This window comes from Urocampus carinirostris, chromosome 1 (genome assembly GCF_059441175.1).
Source record: "Urocampus carinirostris isolate Australia breed hairy pipefish chromosome 1, RoL_Ucar_1.0, whole genome shotgun sequence".
In the NCBI taxonomy this organism is placed as follows: Eukaryota; Metazoa; Chordata; class Actinopteri; order Syngnathiformes; family Syngnathidae; genus Urocampus; species Urocampus carinirostris.
The window spans coordinates 14,534,319-14,555,081 of record NC_142349.1 but is presented as its reverse complement, the minus strand read 5'-3'; the positions used below and the strand labels follow the sequence as shown (position 1 = coordinate 14,555,081).

At 40.2% G+C, this 20,763-nt stretch overlaps 1 protein-coding gene across 3 annotated transcripts in view; it reads left to right on the top strand.

Annotated features, from left to right (window-relative positions):
* Positions 1–20,763, top strand: part of LOC148373650 (transmembrane protein 235) — a 65,430-nt gene that overhangs the window by 3,004 nt on the left and 41,663 nt on the right. For all 3 annotated transcript variants that reach the window (XM_088327699.1, XM_088327695.1, XM_088327685.1), the window contains exons 2-3: positions 3,815–3,892; positions 8,861–8,998. In XM_088327699.1, coding sequence (XP_088183825.1) covers positions 3,815–3,892; positions 8,861–8,998 — 216 coding nt within the window. The remainder of the gene's footprint in view (positions 1–3,814; positions 3,893–8,860; positions 8,999–20,763) is intronic.

The window sequence follows — 20,763 nt, the reverse complement described above, 5'->3', positions numbered from 1 at the left end:
TAGCCTGGGTTAGCATTATGTTTATGTTGAACATTCAGGTAAACATTCAGGGTGTTGGAACGGAGCCCAACATTGAGGGTGTTGGAACGGAGCCCCCTTTCCAATGAACCGCTCACCACTTGTTGTGGAGACCCGGGTGCTAAATGACCTGTAAACGACCTGATTTTTTTATTTTCACACGTTCATGTTAGCGTAATCTTTCGTACGGAAGATTACGATTACGCGGACTACGATTAGCCTGGGTTAGCTTTATGTTTACGTTAAACATTCAGGTAAACATTCAGGGTGTTGGAACGGAGCCCAACATTGAGGGTGTTGGAACGGAGCCCCCTTTCCAATGAACCGCTCACCACTTGTTGTGGAGACCCGGGTGCTAAATTACCTGTAAACAACCTGATTTTTTTTAATTTTCACACGTTCATGTTAGCGTAATCTTTCGTACGGAAGATTACGATTACGCGGACGTACGATTAGCCTGGGTTAGCTTTATGTTTACGTTAAACATTCAAGGTAAACATTCAGGGTGTTGGAACGGATTAAAACGATTTACATTATTTTTAATGGGATAAATGATTTCGGTGATCGAACAAATCGGTTTTCGAACAGGGTTCTGGAACGGATTATGGTCGAGAACCGAGGTTCCACTGTATTTAAAATGGGAAGATAATATCAATCCTAAGACAATGGTATCGTTTCAATCCAACTTCTTGCTTAGTATCAATCATATCGATGTTTGTAACCATCTGCCCACACTTAGTATCTTGCAACTGGATGACGTGCAGGTGTTGGCGGAACTGGGTGGGATATCTGAAACTCATGGGTTTAGTGACAGCCAATTCGACGCTACTCTAAAGCTATAAAGCACATAAACTACTACATGCATTTTCTCCTTTCAATATAGAGGATTGTGATGCGGACATAGAGCATTATCCACTCCATTTTCACCATGCTATCGCTCGGCCATTATCAGGTACAGCTCCAATGATTGTTGTGAAAAATGAGTTCAGAGCTGGAGGGTTCCAAAAAATGACCAGCGATGAAGAGCCATGACTGTGGGAGAGGGAATGAGCCCCGGGAAGACGGCTCGAGCACCGATTGTATTATCCACATGGTAGCAGCCCTTTATCTTGTACTGGCCAAATGACACTCGTGATTCATGTCGGACCATAGTGTGGGATACAGGTGGGGTGCATCATTTGAGGCGTCCTTAAAGTGTTCAATATTCTTTCTATTAACTATGTGTTCCCAGTTGAGTTCAAAGAGCCCTTGTGTTTTACTCACCACACCTATTTTTACCTTACTTTTTTACGAGACGAAACGCATTAGGTAGAAGGTAGGGGTTGGCAATACCGGGAATTTTAGTGTCGATCCAATCTAGAAAATACATGGTTGTATCGATCGATACTGATCCAATACGATACTTTTTGCCTGGAAATATTTCCTGATCATTGATTATTTAAATCCGCCCCCTTGAGTTACAGTAGTTTTGCATTTGCGATAGACATGGAGCAAATACTTTTGGCACTGAAATGTCTTAAATAACTACAAATCAAACTTTGTAGTGAAATAAATATAAATATCCGTCGTACAACTGTTTTAGAACAAAAGCCAAGAAAGTAAAAAAAAAAGCGATGTCACGAAAATACAAATGATGACTACGGATGTAAAATACCTTCCCTTGCACAATATTTTGAAAATAATGTAAGTAATGCAAGAAAAAAATGTCAATTGTCTCTCCTTGGCTCTGTTAATACAGTGGCAACGCATTTGCACATTTTTGTTCAGGAACAGTAACGTGTTTACATTTTTGGTTGCAGCTCGTCGCTCTCAGCAGGGCAAGCTTTTTTCATGTGTTTATGTTTCCGAAATAGCACACCAATTTACCACACATATTAAACGTGGCATTGTCCTTTGTGCGCTTCCTGTTTGCCACTGTCAGTTTTAGCATCTTTACGGGGTAAGAAAAAATATTTGGCCTTCTTTTATGTCTGGCAGGCAAGATCCAGCAGAAGGCCGGGTAGGGAAAGGTGCTTAACGAGTGCCTGTAAGTCGAGACTGAGGCATAACCTTTAGAAGTGGCCAAGGCAGGTGAGGGAGAGAAGGACTGCGCCATCTACATAGCAAACCTGCACAAACAACATCCATCCATTATCTGTACCGCTTATCCTCAGTAGGGTCGCCGGGGTACTGGAGCCCATCCCAGCTATCTTCGGGCAGTGGTCAATGGACATCCTTAACCGGTTGCCAGCCAGTTGCAGGACACATAGAAACAGACATCTCACTCGCTCATTCAGGCCTAGGGATGATTTGGACCGGCCAATAAACCTGACATGCATGGTCTTGGAATGTGGGAGGAAACCGGAGTGCCCGGAGGAAACCCACGCAGGCACGGGGGGAACATGCTAACTCCACATAGGAAGGTTCAATCTCATAACATCAGAACTGTGCCACACACGTGCTAACCACTGCGCTGCTGTGTTGCCCTGCACAAACAACAATGAGTGCAATGGAAAAAGACAAACCTAGGTAAAAGGAAATGAGGGAAAAAAAAGAAAAATAGGGGTGTTACGGTTGCTATGGCGCCCAATTGGACCCGCTCGTGTGGCGCCAACTGCGGCAGATTGGCTTTCCGTCTTTTTAAGCTCAGTGCGCTCGCTCTTAGTTTGTCAGTCCGTCAACAAACTTCTGCCCCACAAGACGTGGGTTTTGACAAGGTCCTGTTCCTGTTGGTATTTCCTGTCCAGTATTGTTCCCGTTTATCTTGTCCTGTTTCATTTCGGTTTCCAATTTTGTTTCCGTCTACTTTTGTCCTGTGTATTATTTTCTCCAGTTTTCGTTCCCGTCTGGTTTCTCATGTTTATTTTCGATATCCTGATTCGTTATCTATCCTGTCTGTCCCGTCCTGTCCGGTATCGACCCCATTTGTCCGATATCAACTCGAGCAATTGGAATCGATCTTGTCAGTCTCTGGCTTCCTGTCTTTACACGTCAGACCGGCTGCCTAACGTGCATGACTCCCCATTTCTCGTAAAATAAAAGGCTTGTGTGAGAACATCATGCGATTGTGTCCTGATCCGGTTCTAGTTCTTGACAGGGGGAGAGAGAAAAACGTGAAAAAGCTAAAAAAGAAAAAGAAAAAAAGAAGAAAACCGAAATGGGGGGAAGGACAACTAAATGAAGAGAAACATCTGAAAAAATGAAAGAGAAAATAAAAAATCGATAAATTAAAAAAGGCAGAAAAATAAGTAGAAAGAAAAACAAAAGACAAACAGGGAAAAATTACAAAACAATACTCGAGCAGTGGAACATTACCACATGTGCGGTCCCTTCTCAAGGTTTCTTCATTTTTCTCATGTTGAGGGTTTTGAGTTTTCTCTTGCCCTCATTTAGGTTTTAGATCAGGGGATGTTGTCATAATAGTCTTTGGTTTGCAACAGTCTTTTGGTCTTTGCAGCCTTTGAGACTCCTTGTGATTCAGGGCTATACAAATAAACATGACTTGACCTGACTATTTTCTCCGTTTTTTCTCTTTCTTTTTTGTTGCTTGTAAAAAAATGTTGTCATCTAATCAGAATGATGTGCAAAAGATAAAAACTCAGGTGGTATTTCCGTCGAGTAGATCTGACATCACATTTCTTTCATTGTCGATTAAAATTGAAAATGTATTGCAATCACTTCCAAGGTCAGTGCTTTTAAAAGCTACGATGATTCAAGCTGCTGATGTGTGTAATTCTGCACAAGGGGGTCTCACAATCATCAATCAGCCAGTAAACAACTCCGTTTCCTTGCCAACATTTCTTTTTGACATTTTCAGGACCAGACAGGAGTTCTGTCATCCCTTCCTTCACAGCAAACGAGGCTTCTCTCTCTCAAGTGGAGAAGCACCTCCTCGGTGAGTTTGCATTTTTCCGTTTTATTTGCTTATATTGACTTGCAAAAGTATTGCGTCCCCCCCAATAACTTTCTGACATACTGCCGTATTCAGGCTTCAAACTTATGGATCAAATCATTCAAAATATTACCCAAGAATTAACGAAATGTGAGACACAATTGTGAAAATAAAGTACAGTTATTCAATACTTTGCATTGAGCTAAAAAATAAAAAATGAAAAGTAGGCATTGCAAAAATATCTGACCCCTTTTGCTACGATCTCTCCCAAGTCTTTTGGGGTATGTCTCGATACGTATGCACATCTTGAAACAGAAATATTTGCCCATTCTTCTTTGCAAAACAGTTAAAGTTCCTTAAGGTTTGATGGTGATCATTTGTTCTCAGCTTTTTTTCAGATCTTTCCACAAATGCTCTTTAGCAGGGGTTTCAATCTCATTTTCACAGAGGGTTACATTAGCATAATGGCTGTCCCCAAAGGGCCTGATGTAACTTACCAAGGTAACTTCATGTAATTTGTATGTGAAATTGTCTTATCTAGTAAAGTGACTATGAATTTATTAATCATTCAAGTCACAAACATTACAGTTGTTTTGAAAAAAGATCACCACATACAAGTTAAAATTGCCCATACATATGAGAGAAAATTCAAGTTTGGAGATTTTCCAGGCATTACCACTTCCTTATCTTATTACTACATTTTTATGTTCAATTACTATTTGAATATGTTTTTTTTTGTGATCAGGATGTGTTTTCTAGCTATTTAGGGTGAACTAGGATGCTTTTGGGAGGCCAGGAAGGAAGTGATTATTTTTCAGTTATTTAGTATAGAGAAAGTTTGTTTGGATACAACCAATTCTAGATACGTGCACAATCTAGAACAAATATGTCTCCTGGCATCACAGGAAGTGTAATTTTGGGTCAAAGCATCTTTTAGAGGCTGAGACATTTTAAGCTCCCGCAGGTCAAATAAAAATGTTTTTCCGATGTAAATGTAACATAGAATGTTAATATAATTTGGTTTCTGTAAGGGAAATGATGGTCTATATTACTTGTATACATTTATGTTTACTCAATAATTGTGCAGTTGCGTTTTCTGGTTGTTTTCTGGAGCGAGCGCCTCCAGGATCAGAAGCGTGGGTTTCCCAGGCCAAAGGATCTTTGTTTCTACAGCTCAGGACGCACACTATCTGTTATCAAACAGGTGCACAGAACTCCTTTCGGCAAACCCGTACAACCCAAGGACTGGAGCATAATTTTCCCAAAGCCAAATTAACTCTGTGTCAACAACTTGGAACCTGACAGTTTCTTGTCAGGATTGTGTCTCACATGGTTTTGATTCTTAGAAAACCTTTTCAGTTTTTGGGGCAATATGAAAAAAAGTTATTGGTGGATCAATACTTTCGCTAGGCACTTGTATTTGATAACCTGATCTGCTGAATCGTTTGAAAAAAAAAACAAAGAATCGGATAAATACGAAATGCTGGTCACATCACAATGTCAATAAAAACATTCGAGTGTTTTTCAAAGAAGCGTTGACTTCATAATGGCGAGGTGGAGAGCACTTTTGAAGACCCGCAAATTGTTCAGTATGAATATGTAAAATCTCGGAATTTTGCTTTTTAACTTGTAAAATATGCAACCATTTGAAAAAACGTGTATCTTTTAACCAGTGTCACTCATATACTCCCTCTTCTTTGCAGAGCAGGTCTGCCAAATGCATAATGATGCCCCTTTCAATCAAACTCAAATGTGTTAAATCAAAGAAACATTTTAAGAGTCTTCTATTGCACCGATCGTCTTGTGCCGGTACTCCAGATTTAGTCACTCCCTTTTAAAGCAGCGGCTTTCAACAGGGTCTGACTTAACAACTTACCTTTCCCCCTAATGACAAGCTGCGACCAAAATCAAGAAAAGGATTGTGCAGTTTAAAGCAGAGATAGGAGAATATATTCACCTTCATCGCATATAAACAACCCTGGAAACTGTTTTGAAATTCTGAAATACTAAAAGAAATTTACAACCAAAATATTAATGAACATGAATAATTATTTAGGAATGTAGATAATAAAGAATAATATACAAGTAAAAAGCCAAATATATTTATATTTTTTAGACCATTTACTGTACATCCTTTTTATATTTCGCAATCCTTTTCTTCTTTGACTCGATCGTCAGGGACCCTTAATTATGGGCAGAAAAGTGAAATAAAACAATCAAAATCACAATAAAAGGAGATGTGGTCCTCAAAAACGATTTGGAGGGCAGCGATTGACAGAACAGGAAAAAGATCCATCAGGGCATTATCGCCTTCTACTCTTTAGGAGTATAATTGACCCTCTGATTTTTCTTCTTAGCATTAGTTTGCCATGGCAACCTACTGAAGAAGGTTCGGCGCCCCACTTTTAGTTCCCGACCTACCAGTTGAGAGCCATTGCTTTAAAGGGAAAGCAATTATGATTGACTAATAGAGAGCTAAAACACAGAAAAAGAATGAATACAATGGAGGCTCAAAATGAGCAAAATGCACCATTTTACTTTTCATTTTTGTCCAACCTTTTTGAGGTTTTTTTTGGTACCTGTAGCAACAAAATGGCGACAATCATGTCAGCTCTTTTAGGTGAGGCTCATGCTATGTAAAATAAATGCAAATTTTTCGACCAACGAGTATTTAAAAATTAAAATGCTTGTTAATCCATCCATCCATCCATTTTCTGCACCGCTTATCCTCAGTAGGGTTGCGGGGGTGCTGGAGCCCATCCCAGCCATCTCCGGGCAGTGGGCAGGGGACACCCTGAACTGGTTGGCAGCCAGTCGCAGGACACACAGGGACAGACAATTCGCTCGTTCATTCACACCTAGGGACAATTAAGACCGGCCAATTAACCTGACATGCATGTTTTTGGAATGTGGGAGGAAACCGGAGTGCCCGGAGGAAACCCACGCAAGCACAGGGAGAACATGCAAACCCCGCACAGGAAGGCTGGTAGCTGGATTTAAACCCATGACCTCAGAACTGTGCCGCACACGCGCTAACCACCGCATCGCCGTGCTGACCTATGCTTGTTAATATTATAGTTAATTTATTTTTGGTTATATTTGAACAAATATTTTTTAAATCATCCATATAGGGTTTTTTACAAGGTTGTAAATAATACACACTGTCACTTTAGGAAGTATATTCTGTTTTTTTTTTTTTGTTTAGGGATTAAAAAAAACACAGTAAACAAGAATATTTTGGAACGTACTGTATTTTCACGACCATAGGTTCTACAGTTTTAAAAGGCTCAGTCTCCGTCGCTGGTTCTATTTCTGTATGTAACACATACAGTGTACATAGGGCGCATGTGATTATTGGGTGCGTGTGCCCTCTGCTGCAAGGATACAAGCGTGCGTATTGAAAAATACAGCGGGAGCAAAACTGATTTTTGTTGTGTTTTTTTTAGTTAAGTAATCATTACAAAGTAAAACACACGGATAAAACAACATTTAAAAAAATAGCACAGTAGCGATACGCACTGCGGGGTTCGAAAAGTCTTCTTTTGCTGCTGTGCTTTGCTCGACGATCCACTGCTGGAGGATTTCTTCCAACCCGGGCGACCATGCCTTTTTTCCGCGGAGGCTCAACTGCGTCTTGTTGACTTGTCGAAGCTTGTTTTTCAGCTTCCTCCAAAGCGAACCATCTATTCATTAATCTTCAATTCTCTCGTGGATGTTCGGTTCCCATGCTCTTCTGCATAGCGTATAAATCAACTGAACATTGCAGGCAAAAAACGGAAAGCATGCAATGTAGCCAGGGAATCCATATTTCGGGGGACAACTCTGCTCAGCCTCCGGTAGCACAATAACTTTCAAATTGATCGATACACTACCGCGTTAGCATCCGTGAGTACTTCTGCGAACAATTTGAACATTGCGTTTGACGTCACGGTTCCTCTTCTGCACATGTGGGACACTCATCTTGTAATTAGCTACATCTGTCTCCTTACATCACACACACACAGGGCACACTGCACTATAGGGTGCGCCGCACAAGTTGAAGAAAATCTGAGATTTTATGTGCGCCTAATGCTCGTGAAAATACGTTATTAGCTCCCAAAGACAGCTATACGTGTCAAAAGTCCATTTTGACTGGGTTGTCATACACGTCTATCGACGTCACACATCCATTCGAGATTGACTACCATTGATGGATATAGATCTGCGAGATTCATTTTAGCTAGTCTGCCATTGACGGGTAGAGACGTCAATGACCCATTTTAGCTAGGCTGCCATTGATGCCTACAGACATCAAATATCCATTTTGATGCCAAGCATTCATTCAAGTTAAGTTGTCATTGACGACTATACACGTCAAACATCCATTTAGCTAGGTTGCCATCGGCGGCTAGAGGCGTGAAAGATCTGTTTTAACTAGCCTGCTGTTAATGATTATAAATTTCAAAGATCCATTTTAGCTAGGCTGCCATGGACAGCTTTAAATGTCAAAGATCCATTTTTGCTAGGCTGCCATTGACGGCTATAGCTCTCAAAGATCCATTTAAGAAAAGCTGACATTGAATGAGTTGAGTGAAAAGTAATGTTTTTGATTGACCTGGCAATGAATGATGTTTTTTCACCACTAAGAGGTGGTAAACAACTTTAAGACAAAGTGTGACAATAATTTCTGAACTAAGGCTCTTTATGGCGTTTTGCAAATTAAGCGGAAACAGGTTCACCCTGGTCACAAACGCTACAGCGGAAAAACACACATCACTTCCGAACAAAACCCTTATTTTCCAGCCTCCAATCAGGAGTAATGATTTTCTGTAAGGCATAATTAATTTAAAATCACTTTCATTTTGTGGTTGCCTCATTCATTTTCTCACCATTTGTTTATTATTAGAACAGAAAAACAGCCCCAGGATGCAGACCGTGAATCATCTGTATTCACGTCTAAAACATGTGCGTGTGTTTCCTGCTTTTTTTTAGAGCTGCACAAGGCGGTGGTCATCCTATTGCCGCTGGGCTTGGTGCTGCTGGTGTTTGGTTGGATTTTGGGGCTCGTCAGTTCGTTGGCTTGCAGCCCGAAGCTACTGACCGGAACCGCAATCTACTTTCTCTTCTGCAGTAGGTCCACAAAACATGTTTGCTCAGTTCTATTCTGAGCCAGCGCTAATACCGTAATGCGTTGGCTGAGATGAGTGCTTTGTTCTGGAGGATCTGGAGAATCCACTTTCACAATGCCGTAAAATACAGTGTTACCTCTTTATACAAGAATTTTGGTATACAGTAATCCCTTGTCTATAGCGGTTGATGGGGACCAGAACCCTCTGCAAAACTTGAAAATCCGAAAAGAAGCTACACCCTTTGATAAAAGCTTCGAGGGTCAAACTTCCTCGAGATAATGTCCATACTGACTGAGAGTATGCTACTGTAGAAAATAACAACTATAGATCTGCAAATAAAAACACAGAATTTCAGTTGAATGAGTGGTCTTAATTGTTATTATAGTGAAGTACAACAACGTCGGATACCTTCTCCTATTAATACAAAAAAGTGATTTAGACACCGGGAGGCTAGCTGCATGCTAACATTGGGTATCTTCGATTGAGCCAGGTGAGGATTCAAATACAAGAGTCACGAATGTAGTGGTTTCCCACAAGCTTCCAGGCATCCATTGCATGGCTAATGGATCTGCCATTGATACAGATACTGATACAGGCTCAGCAGAGGTAACTTAAGAGGCTTGTAAGCCCAGCCTTAGCAGTAGGCTGGATCTGCAGTTTTCCCTACTCCCTGACGCCGCCTAAATCACATCCTGAACCCAATAACAATCCACAGAGCACCCGCGGGTAATCCATTCCTTTGCGCTCTTCTGACTGTCTTCAAAGTTTGAGTTGATTAAAGAATGTATTTTCACTGTCACAAGCTGCTAAAGCTGTTGCCAAGTTTTTTTCGCTGAACACGTAGACTTGTGCGCCCGCCCCGCTGTTTGACTGACAGCATACACCAGCCTATCACAGTCGCGCACACAGACAGTCACGCCCAACCAACACACAAATCCTTCTCTAACTATCCCTGTGACAGCATTTGCTGTATGCTGTCTGCTTCAAACTCAATGCACAATACATTTATATCTATTACAATAAAGACAATTCAATTAAAAATCGAAGCGCAAAATAGCGAGGGATTCCTGTATGTATTTTATTTGCAGCAAAGGTTTTGCTCACTATATGAAGGAAAATCCAGGTCATGAGCAGTCCCAGAGGCTACCACTAGACACTGCTTACCGCTTGTAATTGCTTAAAGCCAGCAACAGGCAAGGAAAAAAAAAGAAAAAAAAAATATATATATATATTTATATATATATATATATATATATATATATATATATATAAATATATATATATATCATACTTGTTCAAGATGGATTATTGCCATCTAGAGTGTAGTCACCCCTGTCATTTTCTTCTCATACGTGTAATCATACGTGTAATCTCAGCCAACATACGTGTATCATACGTGTAATCTCAGCCAAATGCTCCCTGTATTAATGGTTACAATTACCCTTATTAAGCTATAGTAACCTTCCAAACATAATGCGGTGACTATTTACCCACAATAACATAAACTATGTAGAATGTCAATAGTAGCAATCTACGATGACGTTGTCTTGCTACCAGTGAGTGAGACGGTCTGGATTATAACTGAAATGGTCCAGAAGAGAGCTATCTTTAAGAAAAAATATCGTATACAGTTTGTAATTCCGCATACCTTATTTGAAATGATCAAAAAAAGTATCATATACGTTTAAGCTGACACCTTGCGTGAATGTCTGATACACCGACTTCTTCCGAGGTAAGTGCGCATAATAAACTCCCATTTTATTTTGTTAATATAATCTTATTTATCTTAATACTGTATTTAATATGTTTGATTACTATTTGAATGTGTGATCAGGAAGATGTGTTAATTGCTGTTTAGGGTTCATTTTGATGCTTTGGCAGGTCGGGAACAGGCCAATTAGTTTTTGATTATTTCATATTCAAGCTCTGAGCACGATTGTGGAATGAATTAAGCTTGCATTAAGAGCTACCTTTTTTAGGCAATTGTCAGAATTTCATTTCAATTCCTGTCAATACTCTGCCAAGATCTGCCCGTTTGCTCAGCAAAGGGAAAGTGATCCGATGGTGTGAATTACAGTTCACCGAGGCATTAGTCACTAAATCAGTTTTACAGCAATAAGATATCATGTTGAAAGCGCTGAACACGGGAACTGAGTCCGTGGACTTGTCACAGGCTGTATTTTATAAGACGTTTATGCAAATTCAGACAAGGACTCGCACCCACATTCACAGACATATTCATCAGTGTTCTTCATTTAGTGGCCTGAGGGCCTGATGCGGCCCAGAGCCTATCATCTAACCTAGTGGTTCTCAACTGGTTTGATTTGATGACCCACCATCTCAACCAATACACAGGAGCAAAATAAAAATAGAAATTCTACTTCTCGAAAAACTCGAGACAGAAGAATATGCTCACTGTTTTTTCTTAAATGACCAGCAAAACCAAAATGACTTTAAGTAATTATATTCCCTTTAATGCTCAATTAGCTGGACTTTCAAAAATATCTAATACGCTTCACTCCAGTAAAATCAGGATTTTTTAACAGACTCAACATAAGCAAGCATTAATGAAAAAGTGCAACATTTTTGTTAGGTCTGGAAGCTCTTCTGCTGATCTGTCCACCAAAATGCACTCGTGCAGGCTCGACCCATTATCCCCGACTTGCCTTTTCAGGGCATTTTTGCCCTCTACTGTTAAGGAGTATCAGTGAGCCTCAATTTTTTTAAAAACCAAAGACCAGTAAACCACCAAAAATGATTGAGAAAAACTGGTCCAGCTCACCTCAACTGAATTGCACTACATATTTGATCATCATTAAAAATAAGCGGAACAATCAAAATGAAAAATGGACAAGTCACCAGCAAGATAGGAGCGGTTACAGAACGATCCTGACCGTTGCACTTAGCTAGTTATTTGCTGACATGCAAGCATGATCCCTATCGGTCGAATTAAGTTTTAAATACGTTTTCCTTTTCTGTTGAAGAAAGATGTCAATGTGTCACATTCCTAGCAAGCACAAGCCTATTGACTATCTTGGTGCCCCTCTTATCCCTGGGGTTCTTTTGTGAACTCCCCATACAAATATATTGTATAAAGCTTTTTAATACTGCATTCTAGGCCACAATTAAAATACATTTTTCTGTATTTTGTATAATTTTTATCGTAAAAAAACAACAACAACAACACGCCAAGATATTACTAGAAAAATCAATTGCTAATAAAACAAAACATTTTCTTGCCCTTTTGTCTTTTGAGCTTTTCATCAAATTTGATATATCATTTTGCTTAAATTATTACTGTTTGGAGACAAATAACATGACATGTATTGAATCCATACACTGTATCAACAGATACTGAAAATCAATCAATCAATCAACCATTATTTTTTCTCCTGGCCTGGCCCCTCAAAATTTTAGAACCCGATGCAGCTGCTAATCAAATAGTTTTCTTAAAAAAATTGCAACCATTCCTTACAAATGCATACCATTTATTAGAAAGTAATATTCCAAATCTTTGAATCAGGGGTGTGCAAACTCTTTGAGTGGCAGGCCTAATTTTGTTGAAGAATTTCTCAAAAGTGCTGGGAGAAAAAAGGTAAAAGATTGTATTTTTTGCATCTACTTACACCGTCTTAAATCTGAGCCCCGTGGGCCACATCCGGCCCACTAAAAGGTTTTTTACAACCCGTGAGCTTGTCTTTATTCATTATTGTACAATATACTAAGAATTGTTGTGTATTTTTCTAGGCTGTGTCAGGGAAGACCAGAACAGAGCAGGAGACCCCAGAGCGTTCGTTACAAGTCTTTTATTTGGGGAAGCGTACAGGGTTAGCGGGAGACGCGATGACCGTCGAACGTCAGCAGCAACGCCGTGAAGACAACTTCGGGACACGTAGCCAATCGTAGCGTGGGACGGAAGCAGGTCGAGTTTACCGGGACTGGAGAGAAGATCGTAGCGTGGAACGGAAGCAGGTCGGATCGGAGGCAGGCAGAATCAGGTAAACAAGTCAAAAAGACACAGGAAAGTCAGGCGAGTCAAACAGGGTAAAAAGTAATCCTCCGACCAAGAGTTCTCCGCGTAACGAGTTTAAAAAGGGAGCATTAACCAATCAGGAAGCACATTCCAGCACGCCACATGATTACCCCAGGTGGCTCCACTTGGGTAATCATGACAGAACCCCCCCCCTCAAGGAACGGCTCCAGAAGTTCCCCAGGAAAAAAAAAATAATAAACCCACGGCACGTCACAGGGTAACACAGGAAAATCAGGAGAGTCAACTCAGAAGAGTCGGACTCAGGGGGGTCGGATTCAGAAGAGTCGGACTCAGGGGGGTCGGATTCAGAAGAGTCGGACTCAGGGCGGGCATGTTCAGAAGACTCGTACTCAGGGCGGACATGTTCAGAAGACTCGGACTCAGGGCGGACGAGTTCAGAAGAGTCGGACTCAGGGCGGACATGTTCAGAAGAGTCGGACTCAGGGCGAGCAGGCAGCGGAGTCGGAGTCGAACAGGCAGGCATGGGAGTCGAACAGGCAGGCATGGGAGAGTCGAACAGGCAGGCATGGGAGAGTCGAACAGACAGGCCGCGGAGAGTCGAACAGGCAGGCATGGGAGTCATTGCGCAGTCACAAGGCCGAAGGTGCCTTAGCCAATTTCGCCACGTCGGAAATGACTTGCCGAACTGCACATTCTAAAGGGGATTTGGACTGCTGGTTCTGGCTTTCATAGTCATCAGGGGGCAGATGTACGAACGCGGGGTCCATTCTGGTCGGAGGATTCTGTCAGGGAAGACCAGAACAGAGCAGGAGACCCCAGAGCGTTTGTTACAAGTCTTTTATTTGGGGAAGCGTACAGGGTTAGCGGGAGACGCGATGACCGTCGAACGTCAGCAGCAACGCCGTGAAGACAACTTCGGGACACGTAGCCAATCGTAGCGTGGGACGGAAGCAGGTCGAGTTTACCGGGACTGGAGAGAAGATCGTAGCTTGGAATGGAAGCAGGTCGGATTGGAGGCAGGCAGAATCAGGTAAACAAGTCAAAAAGACACAGGAAAATCAGGCGAGTCAAACGGGGTAAAAAGTAATCCTCCGACCAAGAGTTCTCCGCGTAACGAGTTTAAAAAGGGAGCATTAACCAATCAGGAAGCACATTCCAGCGCGCCACATGATTACCCCAGGTGGCTCCACTTGGGTAATCATGACAGGCTGTCCTTGAAGAAAATTGTGTTTGGTTAATGGATCTTTACAATTTATTTGATTGCATTCCAATCAAATTACGTACTTTTTAACAATATTTAATTTGAGTGAATGATGAAAAATTGTTATTATTGTATTTTTCTTTGAAGTAAGTTCAGGACACTTTTTAAAAAATAGTCTACTGATGTTGCCTGAATGATAATGGTTCCTTTCATTTAATGTTCATTTCATAGAGATTCTTCTATCAAGAAAATGTATCTTTTGCGCCTATAGAAAATTAAATATTACTGAAGGATTCATAAGAAAATTTTGCTTTACAGTATTTGACTGATCACTTTTTAATATATTTACATGACCGTAAAATTCGGATACAAGCCTCGACTCTTTTCTCAGGCTTTCAACCTCGCGGCCTATGCAATGATGCGGCTAATTTATGCTTTTTTTAACGTTCGCCAGGGGGTGCCAGAGCAGTAAAGGCAAGAGTGAGACAGGTGGAACATATAAGTTGAAGGGGATGCAGGTTTATTGTATCTTTGCTATGTGCATTAATAAAACTAGCCCCAACAGACCTTTATCATGGACAAGGTATCAATCAAAAGGGGAGGGCTAATTACCATATTGGGAATAATTTTACGAGTCTGTTTATTTGTAAATGGAAACAATGAATTCCAACCCCTAATGCCAAGCATTAAGCAGGGAGGCAACAGGTATCAATGTTGTCCTAGGTATGACCCAGCCGAGGTACGAACCATCGACCTCCGAGTCTCCTGGCTGGCGCCCTCCCTAAAGGCCACCAAGCCGGTTATACTCTTTGTGGCCCTAACTTTCTACAAATCCATCAAACAACATTTAAATCTATAGTTTATGAGAGACTATTTATACCAAGTAAAAATAATAAAAACTAGAATGGCTGTGCGCCATTAGAGCATCCTCCAGTTGAGATACGCAACCATTTTTGAGTGGCATTTCCCTTGTCGGCATGGTCATTGGCACATGAGAATAAAAACCCCAAGAGAAAGACTGAGTCCAGATGGAGACTGACATCATGGAATGGGGGTACGAAAAGCCCAAATATGTATTGCTTGAAAAGATTCACTTTGAGATGCAGAGAATACAAGGGGAAAAGAAAAGAAAATCGGAGACCGAAAGGTGAAAAGCATCTGTTCAATCATCCTCTTGCTCTATTTTGCTGAAAAGTGCTAAGTCTGCTTTTTGGTATTTTTCACAACTAGGGTAACCTAACAGTGTTCATTTTAGCTCTGAAAAGTGATGGGTCCCAGGGACTCGCATGCTCAAAAATCTATGGGTCCCAACAGAGATCTATGGGTCCCCAAAATTTAGTGTTATCGAAGTTGAAATTGTAAATCGGTGACAAATATATAATATAAATCTATATATTCATTCAGTTTTAAGCATCACAGTTTATTGGTAATACAAATCAGTTATCACTTTAAGATTTTTCAGTTCACAACAATATTATACATTGTGCAAAATAATATTGCTGAAATAATTATATTAATCTCTATTCTCATTCAGTTTTAATCATCACAGTTAATTGGTAATACAAAGCAGTTATAACTTCAGATTTTTCTGTTCACAAAAATAATGTACATACTAATTAATATTGCTGAAATATTAGTCTATATATTCATGCAGTTTAAATCATCACAGTTAATTGGTAATACAAAGCAGTTATCACTTCAGTATTTCAGTTCATATATTCTTCGTGGTTTGCTGTCCCGCCACAGTTGTAATGCCTTCTCAAGGTCCAATCCATTATCATCCTCATCATTGCGTAACCAGGAATATAATTTAGTCCATTTTGGCAGAAAAGTCCTTTTCTTGATAGTTTTCTTTTGTTTATTTTCTTTCGTCGAATTGTTCGCTTCAACACAAGTGTTTAGCTTCGAAGAATTTCTCCGCCGTTTTTTCGTGCCGGAATTATTGCCGTTGTTATCACTTTCTGCATCACGTTTCGACTTATTACTGACACTGAAGAAATTACCAATTTTGTGTTGATTTTCACCTAATACTAACTATTTTTTCGGAGGCATACTTAACTTTCACCTTCCCTCGACAACAACCACCACAACAATGATGTAATCTCAAAGCAACGAGATCTCGTTTGCCAAGATCGAAAACTCAAACCCCGAGACCAAAATAACAATGGCCTGACGAAAAGTTTGGAGTGCAGTAAATCTTTGTTGAAAAAAAATGTAATCGGGTAATAATGACAATTTTTGCGCCAAAAAAGTTGCGTCCCGGGGACGCACTTTGATTTGACACTATGCGTCCCCAGCAAAAATTATGCGTCTAGGACGCAAGGATGCGGGCAAACGAGAACACTGACCTAACAGCAAGTCGTCAAGTCTGCTCTAAAAAAAAAAAGGTGCGAAGATTTTGACTTTTAGTGGATGCTTCTGGTCTCGATTAACCGCAAAAAATGAGGGAGCTCTGTATATATATTTAATACACAGTGATACCTCGGTCCTGAACCATAATGCAGTCCTGGTTGTTGGTTGAGTCCGGATATGGTTGAGTACCAAAACATTTTTTCCCATAAAAAACAATGGTAAGTGTTTTAATCCGTTCCACCCATAAAATAAATATTTAAAACTTTAAGAACACGTGTATCTAAACAACATTAAAGACCCTAACCCTAACCCATGCCTAGTGACCCCGATGGATACCTGTTCTATGTTTGACTCTTTCAAACCAACCCTGGCTCGCTCTTAAAGTGAAGAAAGTATTTCACCACCACTTGTACCAGCACTTCTTTTCAGTAGGTCATCATAAATGGCAAGCGCTATTTCGTAAATGGCAAAGCTTCACTAATGCTATCCCTCGACGACTCCTTGTCCTTGATAAAGATTAGAAGCAACTTTTCCATTTCCTTGATTATCTGAGGCCTTTGTTTGGTAACTGCTGTCACTCCAATTGCCACATTAGCCTGCATTATCGCTTTTTTAGGTTTTATAAAAGTTGAAATTGTCGACTTTGCAATGCCATATTGCAAGGCAAGATCAGACACTCGAAAACCATTTTCATACTTTGCGATTATTTCCTTCTTAGTGAAATAGTTTGCCTCACTGTTTTCCTCTTATCCTTCCCTTTATCTCTGTTGTTCTTGGGACCCGTGTTCAAAAGCAACGTAAAAGCACAAACCGGGAAAAAAATAACTTTGAAAATGACGTACCCCTTCACTCATTGATGGTCCGGATAGAAGTGGCGCTAAAGCTAGGCTAACCAGGGCTGCGGAGTGCATCTCAGCTCTACTCGGCTCTACTCGGCTGCACTCGTTACGTGCCAAATCTCATTCGATTTGGCTATTTTGACTCGGCTATTTTCGGTTGGGCACCGATTTCAGTGTCGAGCATCGAAAACAATTTTGCGCACATTTTTTGGTTGAGCATTGAGGCAGTTGAGGACCGGGGTACCACTGTATCAACATATATTGTATTTTCTTTTTAACAATGTTTGGCAGCAACCGGGGCTTATACTGCTCAATTATAAACTAACCTTAATGGAGAACTGCCATGCTGCTAAATGATCATATAATAATATGTTTCCATTAGAATCCTATCATTTTTTTTTCAAATGGCAAGGCTTCATGCGGCGTTCTATAGGCGCGCTCTTTAAAGTACCTGAGAAAAATGGAAGGAATGTGCACATAAGGTACACATCTGTCAGGCAGGGAAAGCCCTTCAGGTTGCCATCTTCCTGACATTTCATTTCAAATCGTTTGTCTGCGCTATAAACCTCTGAAACAACATCCAACAAAAGAAAAAAATCGAATGAATTGGCTCATGGTCTTACTTCTGTCCTTTTTGATCTCATCAGTTGGGCCAAAAGCAATTTCTTTTTTCGGGGTCCCAAGGTCTGTAAAAGCAAGCCCTTAGATGCCTCATGCCTATTCTTCATGATGTTTGTAAACATGGACTATTCTATGGAGGAACGAGACAGCCATCGGCAGAAACAAGTATGGAAATAAATGAATAGTTCTAAATCTATACCATATAAAAGAACAAACCCGTACGGTAAATAAATCACATACTACCTAAATATATGATATAATTAAGTTATTTATGCATTTTATCATTTATTGACTTACACAACACAGCGACATCTCTATGAGTGAAAGAAATAAATCATACTATAATTTATTAAAAATAATAGTGTTTTTTTTTTCAAAATTATTAGTTTAATTTTTGCAAAATTTTACAGTATTATTGGTAATTAAAAGGAGACGAAAAACCTGTTTTTTTTCCCTCCCAAGGCTTTTCATCTTTTTCCCCTTTTTTTCTGTTAAGATTTTCTTCCTTTCTGTTTTTCCTTTATTCCCCCTTTTCCAAGTCACTTCGTGAATAATGTTATGTAATAATTGGAAATATATGGATGAAATCAACAGTGCGGGATCTTTTCAGAGAGCCAGTGAAAGGGACGCTTTTCTCGAAAGAGCCGGAATTCCCGTTACTAGTCTGAATCAATAACTATTTTATGGCTCTACAACCTGCATTGTGGATACAGCTGCAACAGATAAAAAACATCAATAATAACCTCATAAAAATATTTAGGAATGTAGCCACACTTTAACCAAAAATAAATTTCTTAAAGATGTTTAGCTTTTCTCGAAAAGCTGCCTTGAAAATGGCTTAGGCACTAAATCTGAGAACAAATCCATTAATTTTCCTTCAACAATTGTGGGTTGACAAAAATGCAATCAAATCAAATACTGTATTTGTTTGTGGAGTGCGTTAACAGCGGGCAGTTGGCCTAATCGTTTTGGTGCATTATCGCCCCCTAGTTTGTAAAAGTGGTAACATTTATCTAAGCCCTTCAGCAGGGCCATTTTAAATTGTCTAAAACAGGGTCGGCAACCTATGGCACGCGTGCCAGCAGTGGCCTGCGAGGGGTTTAACCAGTTTTTTCATGCACATTTTTAGGTGAAATTTAGACAGTTTCAGTTGTGCGCTGTGTTATTTAGATACTTTAGGGTAACACCCCGCCTCCTCTACTTCCTGATTGGATGTCTGCGCCGCGCGTCGCAGAGGAGGAAGGATCCGTCTTTTAACGCTCCCACGTACAACTTTTACAACGTCTCTGCCGGGGTGGCCGACAACTTTTTCAAGAAAGAAAAAAAACCTCTTTTCAAATCAAACGTTTGCTTTATTCCGATTTCAAAATCTGCGTTCGGTTTGGAATTTTCGGAATTTACGTTCGTTTAGCAATTTGCATACTTCGTTTCATATTTCGTGCTTCCGGACTTTCTGAGCGTTATAACGCATATGCATATAATTTTCCCGATCTGTCAGAGTGTGCAGTTTCCTTATGCGTGAGAAGATAAGCAGGACATTGTGGTTCAGCCTTTGAGAAAATGTATTCCTCAACAGCAAGCAAACAACAACACGGCTCCATTCAATACAACATGGCAATCGACAATAGCAAAACGAAATATGGTGCGTGCATGATGACGTCACACAATGGAAAACGTCTTACCGCAACATCACGAGTAAGAGCGCTATTAAATTGACAAATCATTACAAAAGTAGACGCACAGAGAACACAAGAAAAATGGAGAAGAGGTTAGGAATCAAGCCAAAACCTCAGCCCGAGAATAAATATTCAAAGGAAGCAAAATTTATGACGCTACAAAACGTAAACATACATTAAAAGCATCGTAGAAATAGGAGTTCAGGTGGCTTGCAGCAAACATTGCATGAATGAAGATGAGTAAACACAGGTACATACTGATGGCAGATGGAAAACAGCGCTGTCTTATACATGCAATGAATGTTATAAGTAGATTCATAATAAACGTAATTTTAAAGTGTTGTTCTGTTATATATACTAATTATCAATCCTTAATACTTTGCAACAATGTTTTTTTTTTTGCGATTAGTCGTCTTATTGTGTTTCAAGTTGTGAAAAATGGGGCAGGCAACTTTATGGCTGGGCAGGCAACTTTTCAGAGTTGTCTGCCCTGGCGTCCGCTAACTTTTTGTCACAAGTTTCAGGCACTGCCATATCACTTGATTTTGATTGTAGTTCATTGTCGATGAAGAATAGTTGAAGTCATGGATGTCTTCAGGCCTTTCCACATGTTGCTCACAGTCATTTTTTTAGTTTGTTGATGAACAAGAATAGTGGAAGATAAATTGGCCGGTTATTCGATTAAAATGTATATCCATGTTGTATATTCGGACTGGTGTAAAATGACAGCTCTGTTGGATATGAAAAAAATAATTGTGCGAGTCATTAATCTTGGTGTGGCACACTGATTTACAAGAAAATGTGAAAGTGGCACTCCACACCGAAAAGGTTGCTGACCCCTGGTCTAAGACAATAGCAATATTACACTTATGTTAATGCTGCAGTGCGCCTGCACATAAAATATTGAAGGCCTCTGGGCAGATTTCTGAGCCTTACAACAAGAGAACCTGAAATGTGATTGATTAAATGTTTATGGATCAAAGCACATGTCTGGAAGCAGCGCAAGCGGGGGGCAAGCAATGAATAGGAGCTGACAGACAATTTGGAATTACTGTATTTATCATTTGTGGCTCTTTTTAGGCA